The sequence below is a fragment of the Sciurus vulgaris genome, assembly GCF_902686455.1.
Source record: "Sciurus vulgaris genome assembly, chromosome: 6".
Classification (NCBI taxonomy): Eukaryota; Metazoa; Chordata; class Mammalia; order Rodentia; family Sciuridae; genus Sciurus; species Sciurus vulgaris.
The window spans coordinates 74,460,299-74,479,521 of NC_136466.1; the positions used below are offsets into that span (position 1 = coordinate 74,460,299).

The 19,223-nt window shown below is 37.7% G+C and overlaps 1 protein-coding gene across 3 annotated transcripts in view; it reads left to right on the forward strand.

Annotated features, from left to right (window-relative positions):
* Window positions 1-19,223, forward strand: part of EPB41L4A (erythrocyte membrane protein band 4.1 like 4A) — a 236,437-nt gene that overhangs the window by 99,877 nt on the left and 117,337 nt on the right. For 2 of the 3 annotated variants that reach the window (XM_079143526.1, XM_079143525.1), the window contains exon 3: window positions 4,543-4,647. The exons of the other annotated variant lie outside the window; for it this stretch is intronic. In XM_079143526.1, coding sequence (XP_078999652.1) covers window positions 4,543-4,647 — 105 coding nt within the window. The remainder of the gene's footprint in view (window positions 1-4,542; window positions 4,648-19,223) is intronic. 3 annotated transcript variants of the gene reach the window in all.

Genomic DNA, 19,223 nt, shown 5'->3' on the forward strand with positions numbered 1-19,223 from the left:
GAGATCAAGATAGAAAATTATCCTTCTATCCCAGCCTTCCAGAAATATTTCGAGTAATAGGAAAGACATGTAATAGAAAATTTGATCTCATTTGGCTAGAAATTATTTTTAAAAAATTCTGAAAGGCAGTAGGAAACAATTGATGGTGGAAATCATTGCCCTAAACATGGGCAGGAAGATCAGGGAGAAGGTAGTGGTGGATTCAGGAGCACCCCAAACTTAGTGGATGTGGATACACGAGCTCAGGGAAAGCCCGGGTAGCCATCGTGGTGATGTCTAGAGTCCATGAGATATACAGTGTTTTTCCACAAATTCTTCTCATGGTGTCATTAGCCAGAATCAGCTTTAAGAACTCTGCCTGATGCACTTATATTTCTAGGATAAGCTATTTGTATTCATGATGATATTTTTCATACCATTAGACCAAATTTTTTATACTTCTACTCAGGAGTTTTTCTTAGGATGCTGGCATGGCTCTTGGACCATATCACTGCTCCCAAAGGAAGGTAGGTGCTGCTGTATTGCTTGGCTATTCCTACTGACTATCTCAAGAATGCTGGGACAGTAGTGCATGCCTGCAATCCCAGCAACTTGAGAGGCTGAGGTAGGAGGATCACAAGTTTGAGGCTAGACTCATCTAGCAAGGACCTAAGTGAGATCCTGTCTCAAAACAATAAGTTAAAAAAAGATAAAGGTCTAGGATAGGATATAGCTCAGTGATAAAATGCCCCTGAATTCAAGGCTCAGTTCCAAAAAAACAAACAAACCAAAAACTAGAAAATACCATTCAGGAGTCAGTCACCACTCCTGCTTTACATAGCTGATTACACAACTAGAAGCCTGTACTGTTGTGCTCTACTATTCAACACTCCCCTGTCGTTGAAAAATACTAAGCTCTTTCTGTATCTTTGCATCATTTGTTGAGGTCAGAGTCCTTGGCTGAAACTAGGTCACGGACGTGTGGTCTACTATCAGGTCTTGAGGAATCTGGTTCCTGCTACTACCAAGACTCATACAATGGGGGATTCTCTCCAAATAGGAGGGGGCTTGATATTATATACCCAGAACAAAATAAATTAAAATGAGACCTTCCATATTGAGAATATTTGAAATTAGAAACCCTTTTAATGTAACTCGTAGATGAAAAGATAAAAATCATATAATCTCAGATTTCTAAAAAGAATTTGATAGAATTATCACCCATTCTTGATTAAAAACTAGAAGAAGGAGAAGAGGAAGAGGAGGAGGAGGAGGAGGGAGGAGAAAGGAGAGGGGGCAGGAGGGGGAGGGGGAGGAGAAGACCTCTTTGATAGAGGGTATATGTAAAGGCTGTGCAATGGTCATACAACAGCTGTTTAACTTAATGGTAAAATTTTAGAAGCTGTTTCATTAAAACTGGGAAGAAAAGAAGGGTACAGATTCTCGCAACTACCTTCCATCCTTCAGCTGAGATACTAGCTAATGCAGTAAGAAAAGGGAAATAAATATGGGAGGCATTTTGAAAAGGAAGAACCATAACTCATTTATAGAAATGTGATTATCTGAAAAGACACCATGAGAAACTATTTTAATTATTAAGAATTTAACAAGATGGCTAGGAATAAGCCTAATGTTGAAAAATTAGTTGCTTTCCAACACTTTAGAAATAGCCAGTCAGAAAGTATAACAACAATGAAACTATAAAATACTTAGGAATTAGCCTATATGAGTATTTCATCACTATGTAACAGATCACTACAGGTACAGTGGCTTAAACAAATCCCTGTTTATTATCTCTCCATTCAGTAGGCCAGAGGTTCAGACTGACACAGCTGGATTCTCTGCCCAAGGTCCCACAAAAACAAAGAAAAAGGTGTTGGTCTGCTAGTCTCTTATCTGAAGACTATGGGGAAGAATCTTCTAGCCCCTTCCAAGTTGTGAGCAGAATCCAATTTTTGTGATTGTGGTACTGAGTTCCCCTTTCCTTGTTGGCTGCTACCTGGAGGCTACCTTAGCTACTTGGGGCTGCTCACATCACTTCTCAGATGTCCCCTATCACATTTTAAGTGGCAAGGACCTGTGGTTTCTTCTTAAGCTTTGAATATCTTGACTTTTCTTCTGGAGAAGGTGCTTTGCATTTTGGAGCCTATGGGATTAGATTTGGTACACTCTTGATAATCTGTTTTAAGGGCTGCTATGCCATGTAGCATAACAGTCACTGAGTGATAGCTAATCATATTCACAGGGTTCCAGAATTTGGGACAGAACATCTTTGGAGGGTGATGGGCATTTGTAAATTTTGCCTGCCATAAAGCCTAAATAAAATTTTATAAGACCTACATGTAGGAAAAAGCATAACATTTTCTTGAAATGTTTAAAAGAAAACCATGTTGGTTTTACATGGTAAATACTGTATCATTCCCCTCTTCCAGCACTCATTCATTCTGTCAATTCAATTTAATTCCAAATTCCCAACGGAATTGTTTATTAAATTGGCAAGCTGATTCTAAACTTCTAGTAGAGAAAAATGTCTAAGAACTGGCAAAGACAATTTTGTTAAAGAACAGTGGATATCAAACAAATGATAGTAAATTAAAATAATTAAAATATTGGGAGTCTTGTCCCTAATCTGTGAGATAGAACTGATATTTAGTAGATGACAAAGTTGTTTCAAATCAAAATGAAAATGATGGCCTTTTCAGTGAATGGTGGTGCAGTTATCTATCCATTTGAAAACAAAGTTAGGCCCATATCCCAAGCACAGAAATAATTTCCAGATGGGGTAAAGAGCTAAATATACCAAGTAAAATTGTGCAAGTATTAGAGGTACCAGGAGAATTTGCTCATAAACTTTGGAAATGTAATTGGCTACTAGTAAGTACACAAAAGAGCACTTACTTTTATTAGAGTCAGAAAAATATAAATAAAAATAATCTTTCCCCTTGCATCTTTTTCTCAGATTGGAAAACATTTGCTCCATGCAAGTTTTGGCAAGGGAGGGGGAACATCTATTCTCACTGTGTGAATTATAATGGTCTTCTTGGCAATGCCCATAATAATTTTAAATATGTGTATTCTTCAAATAAGTGATTTTACTTCCAGATTTTTACTCAGAGAAATACACATGTCTATGAGCACAAAGAGGCATTTGCTAGATCTGGAATTGTTACTGTAGCAGAAAATGTCCAACCACCTGTCAAGGAAGGGCTTTTTGTTTTTAAATAAATAGTTTATTGGATTTATGAAAAAGGGACCAATTAAATGTAACAGCATAATTTAGAGGAACACAAAACACCCAAGGGATTTGTAACAAGAACTGTCTTCGTCAAGTGTGTACTTTTGTCACTTCATAGCACTCACTTTACAATACATTTAATCAAAACATTTCCCTTCAGTTAACAATCCGTTTTCTAAAAGCAGTGTAGTACTGAATGCTTACCCTGTGTGGATGAGCAGGTGATGGTAATTCTCTGAGGGAAAATGCAGTTCAACAAAAGCCCTACCTACTTTATTGTCACAAAGTGTGACTTGGAGATTTCTCTTGCTACCTTGCCAGTGATGGGGCAAAAGAAAGGGAAGGTCTGAATAATCCTGTGCCTGAGCAAAAGTGGATCATTTTCAAGGTCAGTGTGGTATGTGACTAGTACTTGATGGTTAAGTGTTTCTTATACGTGTGAAAAATTGTTACTTAATATATAATAAGAATCTTTTTTGTTTTGGTGCTGGGGATCAAATCCAGGACCCTGTATATGCAAGAATCTTGAAGAATCAGTGTACATAGTGGGAGGGGAGAGAAGGTGATTAACATTTTAGGTAGGTGTCAGCATTTAAAAAGAAGCCAGAAGAAATATTTTCTTTATGTCTGTGTTTATGTGAAAGAGATCAAGTAAAATATTTTCACAAGGGCCTTTCAGAACATTAACTTTAGCAGTGTTAATCTAAGGGTTTATTATTGAGGATTGAAAAAATAAAAGCTCTGGCTGTTGTTGTTTTTACTTCACATATCTTCTGTATTTGATGCTTCTGAGAGTAATGATATATGTGAAAACTGTTTTTATTAAAAAAATTTTTTTAGTTGTAGGTGTACACAATACCTTTATTTTATTTATTTATTTTCATGTGGTGCTGAGGATTGAACTCAGTGCCTCACACATGCTAGGCAAGTGCTGTACCACTGAGCTACAACCCCAGTCCTGAAAACTGCTTTTTAAAATGAAAAAAAATGTGGGTTTTTTAACCAAAGTATTCTTTGATGAATTTATTAGATGTTCATATCTTTAAAGAATTTTGTCCAAATATAATTTTTAATCCCACAAATAAAGAAGCTTATACTAATTTAACACTCAATACTATTTAGGAATTATTTTCAAAGCCGTTTCTGTAATATACTTTAAATCACATCTGTCTTTGTAATTGAGGCAAAACCTAAAGAGACACAGTGGTCTAATAAAAATGCTTCCATTGTGAAGGAAGCTCATAAAAGATGAGAACTATGATTGTGTCCCACTGAGACACAAGACAAGATACCTTGTGAAAAAATTGAACTGTGAATTATTTTTGCAGAAGTCAACAAAAGGTTCCATTGTCCTTGACCATGTCTTCCGTCACATAAACCTCGTGGAGATAGATTATTTTGGACTGCGTTACTGTGACAGAAGCCATCAGACAGTGAGTACAGTGACTTCATATTAAATTTGTCTGTTTATAGATTTGGCTCTCTTTGGCCTTTTGGATGTGGTTCTAGGTGGTTGGGTTGTTTGCAACTGAAAATGATAACTACAAACCTGTTTTTCCTTGTTAATTCCCCCCCTCCTTTTGGCAAAAGCCTGGAGAGTTGCTGGGCTCATAGTTTCTTTCTTTGTAGACGGTTTATGTGGCTTCCATTTTTGCAACCACATTGTAGTGAAGTGCTTTCCATTTATGCTGTGAGAAGTATTAAAATAAATCATCTAACACATGTTAGGAAGAAACTGTCAAGTCTCTTGAAGAGACAGGCATTACTGCCTTTTAAGAAAGGAAATGGTTAAAGAAATACAGTACATGAGTGTAAAAAAGGTGCCCAGCTAAGTTTTAAAAGTGGTTTGAACTGTTATAAAGTAAAACAAGTAGGGGTTTTCATTCATGAGTTTGACAAAGTAGAATAATGAAGGCAATCTGGCTTTTGGGTCAATGTCGGTTGTTTATGTGGTTGACTTAGGTCTTCCTATTTGGTTAGATGGGAGAGTGTTAGAAATTTGCCAAAATGGAAGGATTTTGGAATTGATGATTTTGAAGGATGAAAGGATATTCATTACTATGACTTTTGGTTTGGCCTAAGGAAGATCTTAGTGTGAGATAGACACACTATGATTATGCAAAATGCTTATATGCTTATCTTAAAAATACCCAATTTGACTTGCCTTCTATTTTTCATCCAGTGCAACTGTTGTTGGAAGTAAAGATTTCCTCCTCTTTCTTCATCAGTTTTCCCAGTCTCCACTAGGCCATTTAAGATGCATTCAGTGAAGAAACAGATTTTTTTTGAGTGCTATCTCTGCCCTGCCCCAGGAATGTCCTAGGATGAGGCAGGCAAATAGAATGCTATTGATGGTGGTAACTTGTGGGTTCTCTTGAGCTAGTCCCATAATTTATTCTTTTTCACAGGAGTATTTAACAAAATAGGAGTAAAAATTGGGCATGTTGGATAGATTGGTATAGAAAGGAATAGCTTTCTAGGGCAAGTGGTCATTAATGTGTACTTCAAAGAAAGGCAACAGACATGTTCAGAAGTTCACTGAATTCTATCTTATATAGGCAACAAGTCTCTATAGCAGAGCTGTAAATCTGTACTAAAAGATTAAATTGAAGTCTACAGAAGGTATGTTAAATTATATTCGTATTTCATAAATAATATTTTTCCCAGCAGAGAAAAATACAGTTTTCTGATCTTATCTAGTATGTCAGAACTTGCCTGAGAGGATTGACTGTCTTGCTAAAATTGTATAAATCTATTTCTGTTTTTTTTTTCCCAAAGAAAAACTGAAAAGTAAGAGAATTGCAAACAATGGCTCATACTATTTCAAAAGAATTATTAGTATTGATAGTTTATTGAAAGTTTTGTAGGGTTTATATTAAGTCCAGGTTTTTTTCTGTTACCTTTATTCCTAAAGTTTGGCATCTGTGATAGTGTTATAATACAGGTTTTAGGAGAAAATGGAATTATATGCTTAGAAGGAGAAAATTCTTAAGTCATGTTTTGATGTGGTTAGAACATCAGGTAATAAATGACATGAAAAAGTACTCTTTGCTTTCTGAATTTGCATTTTATCTAGTGAACTCAGATAAAATAGAGGTAAACAAAAGAAAAAATAGAGGTGATTTATAAGCATTGTTTAGTCTTGGCATGTTCAAATGCATTGTCTTATTGCCTTATACTACCTTGTGGGAGGTTTTGAGAATACTGTCAGAAATTTTGTACTATTTCAGTATATTTGTAGGAGCAGCACTACATATCCCATTGCTACTTAAAGCAATTAAAAATTTTAAGAATATCCTATATTAGAAGAGTTAGGATATAATGAAAAATACTTGTCTTAAAAACCAAGTATTGGTTTTCTGAATGTTGCTTGAATTACTGTGCATTAGATTTTTTTATATTGCTTTGCTTTTCTTATACCCTAAGGTTTATTTTGTTTTATATATATGTTTTTGGTACTGGGGATTGAACTTAGGAGCACTTAACCACTGAACCACATCCCCAGCCCTATTTTGTATTTTATTTAGAGACAAGGTCTTACTGAGTTGCTTAGCATCTCACTTTTTGACTTTGAACTCTCAATTTTCCAATCTCAGCCTCCTGAGCTGCTGAGATTACAGGCATGGCGCCATCGCGCCCGGTCCAAGATTTATTTTTAATGGGTAATGCCTGTATAATAATGCTCAGTAAAATTAAGATCTCTATTAAGGTCTACTTAGAAAAGACTTTGAGACCTGAAGACAGATCACTTAGTCAACTCTGGGAGCATATAAAAGAAGAGTAAGTGCTAGAACCATGAATCAAAGGGAAGGAAGATAACTAGGAATGAAGAGAGTGCTTACATCAGTGAAAAACCCTGGGATCTTTCTCCTTTCTCTCTCCCGCCATTGGCAATGGATTGTGACTTGCAGCATGTTGAAACTGACTTGGATTGGGACCAGTGTGATCACAAGTGCCCTTACATGTGAAAGAGGAAGGCTGGAGAGGCAGAGAGGAAGTAACAGTGGAAGCAGAGGTTGGAGTGGTGCAATTACTGCAGGCAGCCTTGAGCCAAGGAATGCAAGCCGCCTCTAGAAGCTGGAAAAGACCAAGAAATGGATTCTATCCTAGAACCTCTGGAGGATAGGCAGCTCTACCTGCATTTTGATTTTTTGCTTGGTGGGATTCATTTTGGACTTTTGACCTCTAGATTGTAAAATAATGTCTTCTGTTTTAAGTCATCAAGTTTATGATAATTTGTTAATAGCAGTGGAAAGAAACTAATACTCATGGGTACAGTCGGGGAGAATCTTATTCTTGCTTGCTCAGTGGGAGTCCAAGGCCTTATTATTTGGGTTCTTCACACTAGGAAGAAACCTGAAACACTATTACTCTTCCTGAGTGATAATATGTCATGTCCTCTGATGCAGATGATTAGGATTTACTTGTGATTAGAACTGTGTGTGCTTCCCCAGATGTGTGTGAGCAATTTTAGTGACTGCTTCAAGAATATTTAGGTACCTTATTATGGGAGATGGATGGCGAGATCAGTTGATGATAGGCAGAGAGTTTAAATTGTAGGCATAGATTCCTTCACTTTAAATAATTGGTGAATTTGAGGTTATTTTGAGACTGAAAGAAACTTGAGCCACCTTTTGGGTTTTCAGATATTATTATAAGTAGAGGGGGCAGGATAATCATAAGTTTGAGACCTGGGCAACTTAGTGAGACCTTGTCTCAAAATTAAAAATTAAAAAAAGGGCTGGAGATATAGCTCAGTGGTAGATACTCCTGACTCAATCCCCAGTACCACAGTGGAGAGATAGATAAATGGAACATGATATGGTAGAACAGACTGCTGCCTTTGGAATCACAAGATAGATGTGAGCCCTGTGTCTGCTTCTACTGAATGATCAAGTCACTTCATTTTTCTAAATCTTGATATCTATATTAGTCACTTTTCTGTGACTATAATTAATACCTTAAGATGGGTAACAAATATCAGCAAAGAGGTTTATTTACCCATGGGTTTGGGGATCTAAGAGTGTGGTGCTGGCATTGGATCTGCTCTGGTGAGGGCCTCAAGACAGACCACATTACAGTGGAAGGAGTGTATACAAGAGGAAAAAAAAAAAAAAATCAGAAAGCAGGAGAGACTGTAGTGAGACTGAACTGGCTTTTTAATAACAGTCCTCTTGAAAGAACTAACCAGACTCCCATGAGAATCACATCAGTTTCTTCTAAGAGCAGCACTCTCAGTGACCTAATTGGCTTCCACTAGTCGTCACTTCTTAAAGGTTCTGCTCAACTTCCCAACACCATCACACTGAGAACCAAGCCCCCAAACATGAGTCCTTGAGGGACACATTCAGACTATATTCAAACCATAGCAACCCGTAGCAACTTCCTTATCCGTAAATTGAAAATAAAACACCTTTTCTCCCCAACTCTCAGAATTGTTGTAGGACCAAATCAGAATGTATGAATGCTTTGTTGATTATTGGATGTTAAACATGTAAATGATCTTTCCTGTTGAAATTAGCATAGGAGAAAATATCGCTGGTGATTTTTTTTTTTTTTAAGTACAATAGGGAGAAGAAGGAAATAGTCTGGAGGAGAGAAGAAAGAAAAGCAAGTAAACTCAAGAGTTTTGGCCACTTGGAAAATTTTAAAGATGAGTTTTGATGATTATTGGAAGCAATAGTAAGGATAAATGTGATATCCCAAAACTACTTCTGGTTTTATAGTGGAGTCATAATCATCTCTTATTTTAATGTTAGTTAGCACTTGAGGCCCTTTTACAAATTACTTCTTCAAAGGCAGAAGTCATATATAATTAAAGCTTTCCTCAGAAAATGGAAGTCAGCATGGCTCTGGGAATCAGGCTGCAGGATCTGCTGCCCTTGACTTTAGAAGTCAAAGAAGGGGGAAAGTGTGAAGCACACAGATAAAGGCAGTATGTCAATATCCTCCTCCCCCATGGAGCTCTTTGCTTCACCAGGACAGTAAAAGCAGTCAGAAAGAAACGTCACCTTCTGGACCAACCCCCACCCCAAACATACATAGTTGCTTTTTTCCATCCCTTTCTCCTGTCACAATGGAAGAATCCCAGCCAGGGCCTCTGACCTGGACCTTGTCATTGCTCGATTTTTCTCTCTGGTAGCTATAACTTCCCCTTCCCTACCCACTCTTTGCCCTCAGGTTTGGGCATGTTCAAGTCTTCCCATTTAGATCCCCCTTCCCCTACTCTCTTGTCCTCCTCTGCTGTTATATGACTCTGTGTCACACCTGAACTCCAGAATGCTTTGTCTAAATTCATTGCCCCCATTTCTTAGATCCCATTCATTCCTAAACTTCTCATAGTTTAGCTTTGAGACTTATTGTGCAACTGATAACTGCCACCCATCCCCCACCAGTTGCTCAATCTGAGAGACACTCTTAGCTCTCATCTCACTTGATGAGATGGTAGTACCTCTTCTGGTACTACTATCTTTGAAATATTCAATATCTTTCAAAAATATAAATTAGACTCTATATTTGTATTCTTTCCACTGTTCCCAGATGCTTTGAGTGAAGGCCGAATGTTTTCTTTGATAAGTGGATGCTGATACATAATGGGGGGGTAAGGAGGTAAGGGGAGAATGGAGGAACATTGGATTGCGGAGAAGGAAATGAGGGGAGGGGTGGGGATGAGGGGAAGGAAAGATGGTAGAATGAGACAAACATCATTACCCTATGTACATGTATGATTACATGGTGGTGTGACTCTACATTGTGTACAACCAGAAATGAAAAGTTGTACTCCATTTGTGTACAATGAACCAAAATGCATTCTACTGTCATGTGTAACTAAGTAGAACAATTTAAAAAATGCTTTGAGTGCTACTGTTCAGAAATGATCTTCATCCACTGAGCACTAGCGGGCAGGCCCAACTCTGAACTCTCAGCCCTAAGTAATGGTGCTGTTCTTTGTATCCTGATATCATATTTTGCCACATGTGTGAGAAGATCACTTTCATAATTGTATGTTCTGACAGACATCCCAAATGACTGTTGAACTGTATGTAAGTGATAATGAGAGTCCCGTTGCAAAGAAAGAATGGAAGATTGTCATGTTATATGATTATTGATCAAAACTTTTCCTATCAGGGGATATTCAAGCACCTGGTAGAGGAACAGAGGGTAAAGATGAAGAAGCAGAAGAATCTTCTTTGACTTTATGAAGAGCATCATAAATAGCACAGTGGCCTGGGAGGACTGGTGACAAGGAGTCAGGGGGAAACATGGGAGAAGAGTATGACTGAGGGTTTTCATGTGTCCAGGGGCTCAGAAGGGAATGCCAGTAGCATCCTCATAGGGACCCATAGCACCAAAGCTCTCATTTTCCTGTGGATTGACACATGTTACTCTTCCTGTGTGGCCTCCTCTGCTCTGTGGTTTAAATTTTTGTCTAAAGACTAGTGACTCCCAGAGCTAACTCAGATATCTTAAGAGGCATCACACTGTGTGAGGAATGCAGACTGTACTTCCTGGGAGAGCTCTGTGGCACTGGGTGAGTCTCCCTAACTTCTCTGTACCTGAGATTCCTCATTTATAAAGTGGGGGTAGTGATAGAGTAACAACCTCATCCAAGTGAAGATTGAAGGAAACACCCAGACTATGACTTTAAACCTGTGGCCAGTGTAATGTATTAGCTCTTTCTTACTGCTTGAATGCCCCTGGGGTACCTCAAATACAGTGTCTTTAAGATTAAAGCCATTCCAGGGTGTGGTGACACATGCCTGTAATCCCAGCTATTTAGGAGGCTGAGGCAGAGGATTACACATTTGAGGCCTCACTAGTATGAGACTTTGTCTCAAAATTAAAAAAAAAACAAAACAAAAAGGGGGAGTAGTGGTGGTGGCTGGGCACCTAGCTCAGGGGTAAAGTGCCCCTGGGTTCAATCCCCAGTTCTGCAATAAAAAAAACAAAACTAAGCCATCATCTTTTCCTCTAAGTCTGTTTTTTTTTTTTTTTTTTTAATATTCCTGAGAGCAGTGATTTTTTGATCACTTTTAAAAAATCATGTATGTATATGTAGTTCTAGGTTGAGATTAAAAATTTCATCATAAGTTGTATAGTACATACAAATCTTCAGTTTATCATAATCATTGGAATCATAAAATCCATCATTCATTAAAAGTCAGAAATTTTCCTTTATTCCTTTTGTCCATAAACTTGTATATTTGATTCCACTTTCTCCATAAAATTTTCTCTTACTTTTTTTTTTTTTTTTTCTTGGTGCTGGGAATTGAACCCAGGGCTTTGTGCATGTGAGGCAAGCACTCTACCAACTGAGCTATATCCCCAGCCCCTCTCTTACATTTTTATTAATAAGATATACTTACCCATAAAATATTGTACATATAAATAGAAATTTTAAAAGTTTATTTCCAGAGACTGTAAGGCCCTAAGTGTTGTTGAGCCTATGGGTAATTATCACCATGATTGTCACTATATAATTAATTAAAACAGCGAAGTATTATGCATTTAAATAATTATTAAACATAAAAGTATTTATTGGAGATGCATCTTTAAATTCTATGAACAGGGCTTTTTCTTTTCAATTAATCCATATACCCCAGAATGATTATAATATATTCTTGGAGTGAGATAAGGCTCAGCCATAATTTTATGCTTGTTTTTGTCTTTTATAGATATAAGCATTGAGTAACCTTGTTTTAGAAGTAAAAGGAGTTACAATAAGGAAGATCACTCAATCTCTTGAACTTCTTCTGTGTTACATGTCAAAAACCACAGAGTGATGTTATCGAAAATTATTTTTAGTAACCTCTCAGGGACCTCAAATACAACGTAGTCATCTTCCCTCCAAATCTACTTTTTCTTATGTTTCTGAGAACAGAGATTTTTTTCAGATCACTCAGTTAGGGTCTCCTTCAATTTACTTCAAAGCAATGAATTGAAAACCTCCTGACTTAGTTTGTTAATAGATCATTATAGTAATAACCTTCATAATTTTTGGGAAATGAATTTAAAAATGCTATACCAAGAATTATCAAAATATTATTAAATATGTTGTTTTTTCCTTTATGTAGAGGCACCTGATTTTATCCCTATACAATATAGTTATTAGTAATTAGGAATATTAAAAATCGTTTGTTTTAGAAATGGGCATATTGCTGTAGAGTATGTGCCTAAAAATTGTTAATTTCAACCTACATTTGCCAATACAAGATTTTTGATAAGATGCATTTATCAAAATCATGTACTTTATGCAATTTTGCACTTTATATTTTCTTCAGAATCTTGGAACTGCAGACTTAGTTAATTTGGTTTATGGAAAATGTCCAACATATAACTCTTTGGCAAAGTCAGTCATCATTAAAGCACTCAGCCAAACCAGCTTGCTTTCTCTCATTTGTCAATTTAAATAAAAATGTTAACTTGTGTTCTGTGAAAAGTATTGCACTTGGAACTCTTTTCCTAAGATGGATAGACAGATAAGGCACAGCCTCTTGTCACCTAGAGGAGACAGGTCTGCCTTCAGTGAAGTCTTCCCAAGACTTTGATTTGTTTTATTCTCAGGGGACTCTTCCTCATGAGCCAGGCATATCTTGATCACAGCAAGAGGATGAAAGTTGAAAAATCATTAAACCAATATCATCACTCCTTCTGCCTCTCTACATTAATAAATCTGATTTCAGGACACCTGAGCTATGGGCAAAAATACCAGGCATCTAACACTTTGCCTTATTTTTCCAGAAATATGTATAAAATGAGAAAGATGTAAAGCCTTCTCTTCTGGTTTATGGAATCTTTATTAAAGCCATTTTTGTTAACCCCAGTACTTAGAAGCGTGCCTACGATTTTCCTCACCCTGGGGTGATGTGCCATGGCAGGTGGCTTCTGCAATAAATTGGGAAAGAAGGCCTTTGGAAAAGTAGTACAATGGGGAAAGAGGACTAGTAAAACATCTTAATCTCAGGCCTACTCTTGGTAGATCAGCTTTAGGAAGAAGTACATTTGGAAGCTGAGGATTTGGGAATAAACTCCTTCAAACTCCCTGTTGCCTGTGTATCTCCTGGGAAGTCCTCACGTATGCATACTTGAGGTGTCCGCACCTTTGTTTGAACAGCTTAGTGAATGCCACCACCATCCACCTGATTTGCTGGAGCTAGAACTCATCATTTCCAGCTGCATCAGCTCCGCTCCCCTCATGGCTCACCTACCACCAAACGATGCTTTCGAGAGTGAAAATGAATACTGTCGATAACTGAAACTGGCATAACTGCCTGTTTCATGACTGCCAATTGTGTAAACACAATTTAGGGTACTTATGGTCACCTACCATCCTCCAGAATCAGTCTCCAAACTCTAATTTTAGTTTAGGTGCCAGGAGAATAGCTTGGATTTCTGTAAAAGCTTTTGGCTGAACTTCTTGTCTTTGATCTTGCTCCCTCCAGTAGGTTTTCCCTACCTTGCTTGCATTTTTCTCTCAGAAAGGCATCCTTGATGGTCTCTTTTCTGTGGCTTAAAAATTCTTTAAAGGGTCCCTGTGGGAAAATGAAAATTCTAAAACATGGTTTTACAAGGTCCTTTAAGATATGCAGCCCTTGGTTACTTTTGGGCTCCTTTTCTTCCAGTGTGACTCTGCAGTCCTTCACCTAAAACTCCTACTGCAGGTGCATTGTAGCTACCTTGCACCACTTGCAGCTCCTGACCCATACCGTTACATCTCAAGAGTGTTGCATATGCTTCTTCTGTGACAAAACACTCTTCTTGTTCTCTTTCCCTTTCAATTTTGCCTGGTTAAGTCTTGTTTTTCTTACCATTCATGGGTATCTCTGGTGTCTCCTCAAAGCTTTCTTTTACCCCCTAGAAATACTTTGGGCCCTCTTCTTTCACATGTTAATACCCCCTTGTATTTGCTACATCACTGCATAATAAGTGATCTGTAATGTTACTGAACTCACCTGGAGGGTGTGGGCAGGCTGGTTGGTGGTGAGGGCCGTGACAGCAGCACTCCCCGCCATGTCTGTGTGCTTCCTCCTTTTCTGCAGTTGAATTTGTCACTGTTTTATGAAAAACCTCTCCTATTGTTCACTTTCAGTAGTGAACAGTTGTTCTCTGCTTACCCTGAACAACTTGTAAATCATGTTTTGGTGTTTGTTCACTTTCAGCAGATTATACCTGTATTTTTGAACAATAGAAAAAAGAACTTTATTAAGATGTTGAGAAGTTAGCTAAGAAGTTGATGGGATCATATAGAATTATATGTGGTATTCATAATATTCTGGAAGCTACTGGATGCTGTTAAGAGTATTTTTGTTTAGAAAAAGGTAGGGTAGCATAGTGTGCAACAGAAGAAGTTATATGAGGATAGGCAATGTCACTGGTAGCTATATGATTGTAGATCCTATGCTTTTATTTATTGATTGATCAGTTGATTGTAATGGGCATTGAACCCAGGGGTTCTTTACCACTGGGCTCCAACCCCAGTCCTTTTTAAAAAGTTTCCTTTTTAAAGTTCTTTTTTGAGACAGGGTCTTGCTAAGTTGCTGAGGGTTTCACTAACATGCTGAGGCTGGTATTGAATTTGCTCTCCAGCCGCCTTAGCCTCCCAAATCACTGGGATTACATGTCTGAGCCACTATGCCTAACGTCCATGATTTTTAAAAATTTGCTTACAATAAATAGTGCTTGTAATGAAGGGGTCAATTTTTCTATTTCTCTAGAGTAACAAATAGTGTCTGATAAAAAAGGAAGAGATGGTATTTATCTGGAACATTTTTGTTTAGAGAAGGTCTTCTCTCTCTTGAGCTTAGTTAGGTGAAGTGTTAAGAGAAGTTAGGAGCTGACATGTTTGAAAGAACCCTGGAAAGTGCTGGGGACACCCTGTCAAGCAGCACCTGCAAAGCCTGAACCTCTGGGTGCATTGCCTGCTTTCCTCATTTTAGCATCTGGGAAAAGCAGAGCATGCTTTGAATGGTCTTTAGTTTCTTTATTATATGTGGTAATTTTGACATGGATTCAGAAATGCTCTTGAAAAACCTAGATTTATTAAGAAACAGCTCTATGATAGACCTTGAACTTAGTCTTTTTATAGTTCTGGGGTTTTTTTTCCTTTCCTTTCTCAGATGTTTGATCACAGCAGGCACCAGTGAGTCTTCCATGGATCTTTTATAGTGAAATATTTTATCCTATAGTTTTCATAAATTTATTGTTTTCCAGGTTAAGGAATGTGAAGAACTGAATTCTGTCTTAAGTAGCAAGTTCTTTCTTCATTAATCGTACCTGGTGCCTTTTTTTCCACCAAAGCTAAATTAAATGGATGAACACTTGAAAATGATGAAGATAGAAAATTCTTTAAAACAGGATTATCAGGATTGGTGGAAACATCAATATGTATGCATACATTTATATATTTGTATATTTATATATAAATCAAAGTATGCAAGTATTGTATTTTTCTTGTCAATAAAATAGGCACCTGAGAAATTTCTGTGACCAGCTTCTTCTTGTTTGTATAAGTACCTGAAAGGAATATTGCTGAGTTCCTTTTCGTTAACATTTTATTAAGTCAGACTGTCTTCTCTGATTAAATCAGAATAAACTAGAAAGGATAGAATTTCAGACAGTTGATTGATTGGCTCATGGGAAAGCAGTGGTTTTAGTTAATGATTCTCGATGTTTTCTTGATTATTATAGGAGCACATTCCATGGGGCTCAGCAGCCTATAGTAGGTTATGTATATGGGAATCTGTTGGGAATTTTAAGGATGAAAGGATAAGATCTGATTGAGGAACTGGTTTTGGGGAGTGGGAGTCAACCATTCTGAATATGTTAAAATCCATTAAATATTCAAGTGGAGAGGCAAGATGAGTAGTTGGGCTCCCAGAAGACTAGAGTCACAATAGTAGTCCCTAGGTGTTCTTTTTTTAAAATTTTTAATTTTTTTAGATGTTGATAGGCCTTTATTTTATTTATTTATTTATTTGTGGTGCTGAAAATCGAACCCAGTGCCTTACACATGCGAGGCAAGCGCTCTACCACTGAGCCACAACTCCAGCCCGGATTCTAGGTTTTTAAAGTCTTGAGACTAGATCAAGTCATTTAGGGAGAAAGACCCATGTAAATACAGAAGAAAAGGGTGAGGCTTCCAAGTGCTCCTGTTCTAACCATGCAATCTGGGTACTTGGAGTTTGGTACAACTATGTGGTGTGGTGCTGAGCCCTGTAGCTTCATAATCTCGAGGGTTGGCCTGGCTCCTCTGTGCCACATTACTTGGCTAACTACAGCTGCATTCACTTTGAGCTGCTAGGTCATGCATTTAATTTCTGCAGTTTTAGGACATGTGGACTTCCCATGTTGTTGCTTGGCTTCCACATAACACACTGGTTGGTTTTTAAGGACAAGCATGAAGAATGGATGGTGGGACAAAAGTTGTATTATTGCAGAGCAAGGCCACCCCCAGAGTTGGAGCAGCTGCAGATGTTCTGGACCACCAGTTTTTGTGACCATGGCAGAAAGATTTCAGACAAGGTGCACATAACAGCAGGCATGAGTTTTTTGGAAGTGAAGTAAAAAGGAGACACTCTCAGGAGAGAGAACAGGTCCTGTCAGAGAGTAAAGGGACAGCAAGCCCCTCTAGCCCACCAGTTTTATTGGGGGGGGGGGTGTCCCAGGGAAGTTTCCAGAGAGTTCCATCACATCCACCTCTTGACTTTTGACTGATGGCAGGATTGCAATGGATTTTCAAGTTCCAGCTACCTATGGTCTTACCACATGGAGGGGAGATTTTTACTATTATAATGACATGCTAAAGATCCTCTGGGTCACCTGGACCTACAATGACTGGTTCTAATTGGAATTGTTCTTACATATTTTATAGCTAAGGGACTTTGCTTCTAATTACCCTAACTCCCTGCATCCTGGAATCTCGTCTATGTAAAGGTCATGAAAATATTCCCTTTCAGGGTGACTTGTGTTCTTATCGACAGGTAGGAGTCTTTGGATTACATTTCTCCTGCAGATAATAGGTTGCTTGCTGAGAAGTATAGCATATTCTATTGACTTAAGCCAGGCACGGTGAGAATGGTCTCTGGTAAATTGCTTTTTAAAAGAAAGCATGTAGGGGTCAGCACAGTTGTCCCAGTTGGTAGAATTATCCCTTAACCTCATGTTCCCACTACTCATGTCTGTTACCTATCAGTATCACCTTTTATGAATCAAGTCTCAAGAGTCAGACAGCGTTACTTCTGCCACATTCTGTTGATTTGAAATAGGTCAACCCATGTGTAATGAGAGGAAATATTACATTACACCTTTTGATAGGAGTAGTATCAACAGTTTTGAAGGCATGTTTTATAGCATGAGAGTCTTTTCTCTGGTCAAAAAATATTTATATTCTTCCTACATATAAAATGCACTCATCCCTCCCATTATCTTTTTTATTATGACATTGGATTCACACTTGAAGTCCAGAATCTCACCAAATCAGATTCTGGGTACTTTTAAGTTCAAGTTCAACTCCTTGAGTACAATTTCTCTTGAATTGTGAATTAAGATAGTGAGAAAGATAATGTGGTGCCTTTTTACAACCCAGCAATACTGGTGACATGTGTAAAATAACTAGCACAAACATTTCAATTTACAGGAAGTTACTAACTAATAGAGTTGTTTTATTTCTTTATATTTTATTTTTTTTAAATTGACAGATAATATCTGCGTATACTTATTACACATATAATCATTTGAGTGAAGAAATTTATCCAGACTCATGTTGCCATTTCTTTGATCAGGACTTGGTCTTACTGCCTAGAATTTGTTCATTGTGTTGCCTGGCTCTGCTTTTGCGGCTCTTGGATCTATCCACTGACTTTTCTTTGTTTTTCATAAAATGTAGTATATGTTTACAGTTGAATAGTGTTTTTAGTCTGCTTTTTTGCCAATGAAGATTGGGAGTCCAGGGGCTTCTTGCTTCTTTTCAGTATGTAATGTCTGTTCCCCTACCCCCAAGCCTAAGCTGGAAAATTGTTTAAAAAAACTGTGAATTTCTTATGAATCAATTTTTAATCTGCTTTGTTAACAAAGGAAACACTCACAAATTGCTTTGAAATAAGCTCTTTTATGTACCTTGGATTCCCTATAAGACTACTGAGGAAAAAAGCCCTTAGGTTTCTTGGGGGAACGTTTGTTATTTTGAAAGGGTCTATGAGGCATCATATTAAATCTTTTTGAGGATTTAATAAAGGGTTTTTTACCATTGCTTCAAGTTTTCCTGACAGCACGCTGGATTCAGTCTTTGCCTGGAAGCCATTTCTTAATTATAGCATCGTTTGCCTTCTGATAAGACAAAGAATGAGAAAGTTTATTTCCAAACCTAGTAAGTCCTGGCTCTTTTATATTTTAACATTTTTTTAAGCTTCTCTCTCTCTTGCATTTCATTATAGGCAGCAAAATGAAACCAATCGGCACTTTCACCAGTCTGCTTGGAAAGCTCCTTATCTGGATCATCCAGTCCATTAGGTACATTTTTTATTTTCCATGTTGCCGCCGGCAACAGCATCACTAAACTTTCCGCCCTTCTGTAAGGTTCCTTTTTTCCTGCTTCCAGTAGCTTAATCTTTGCTTTTCTTTAGGCCTTTGCAGAGAACCTCCTTGAGGGTCCTTAAGAGCTCTCCTTAAGGTCCTTCCTGGTGCCGCATCCAAAAAACATTGAGTGGAAAGTGAAGCGGGTGGGGTCAGATCATGGGCCTTCTCGACCATCCAAAGGACTTCGGCTTTTACTTTCCATAGGGAAGTAAACTAATAGAGGATGTTGACCAGTAGAGTGAACATATCTGACTCATGCTTTAAAAGAATTCCTCTAACAGCAAAGGTAGACACAAGGATATCATTAAAGGAGTTTTAAGAATTCTAGGTGAGGGCAAGGCTGCTTGCCATGGGATCGAAGAGACTTTTTCAGATTGTTTCTGTTTTGAACATAGTGCCAACAGGATTTACAGATGAATGGAAGAGGTGGAAGATA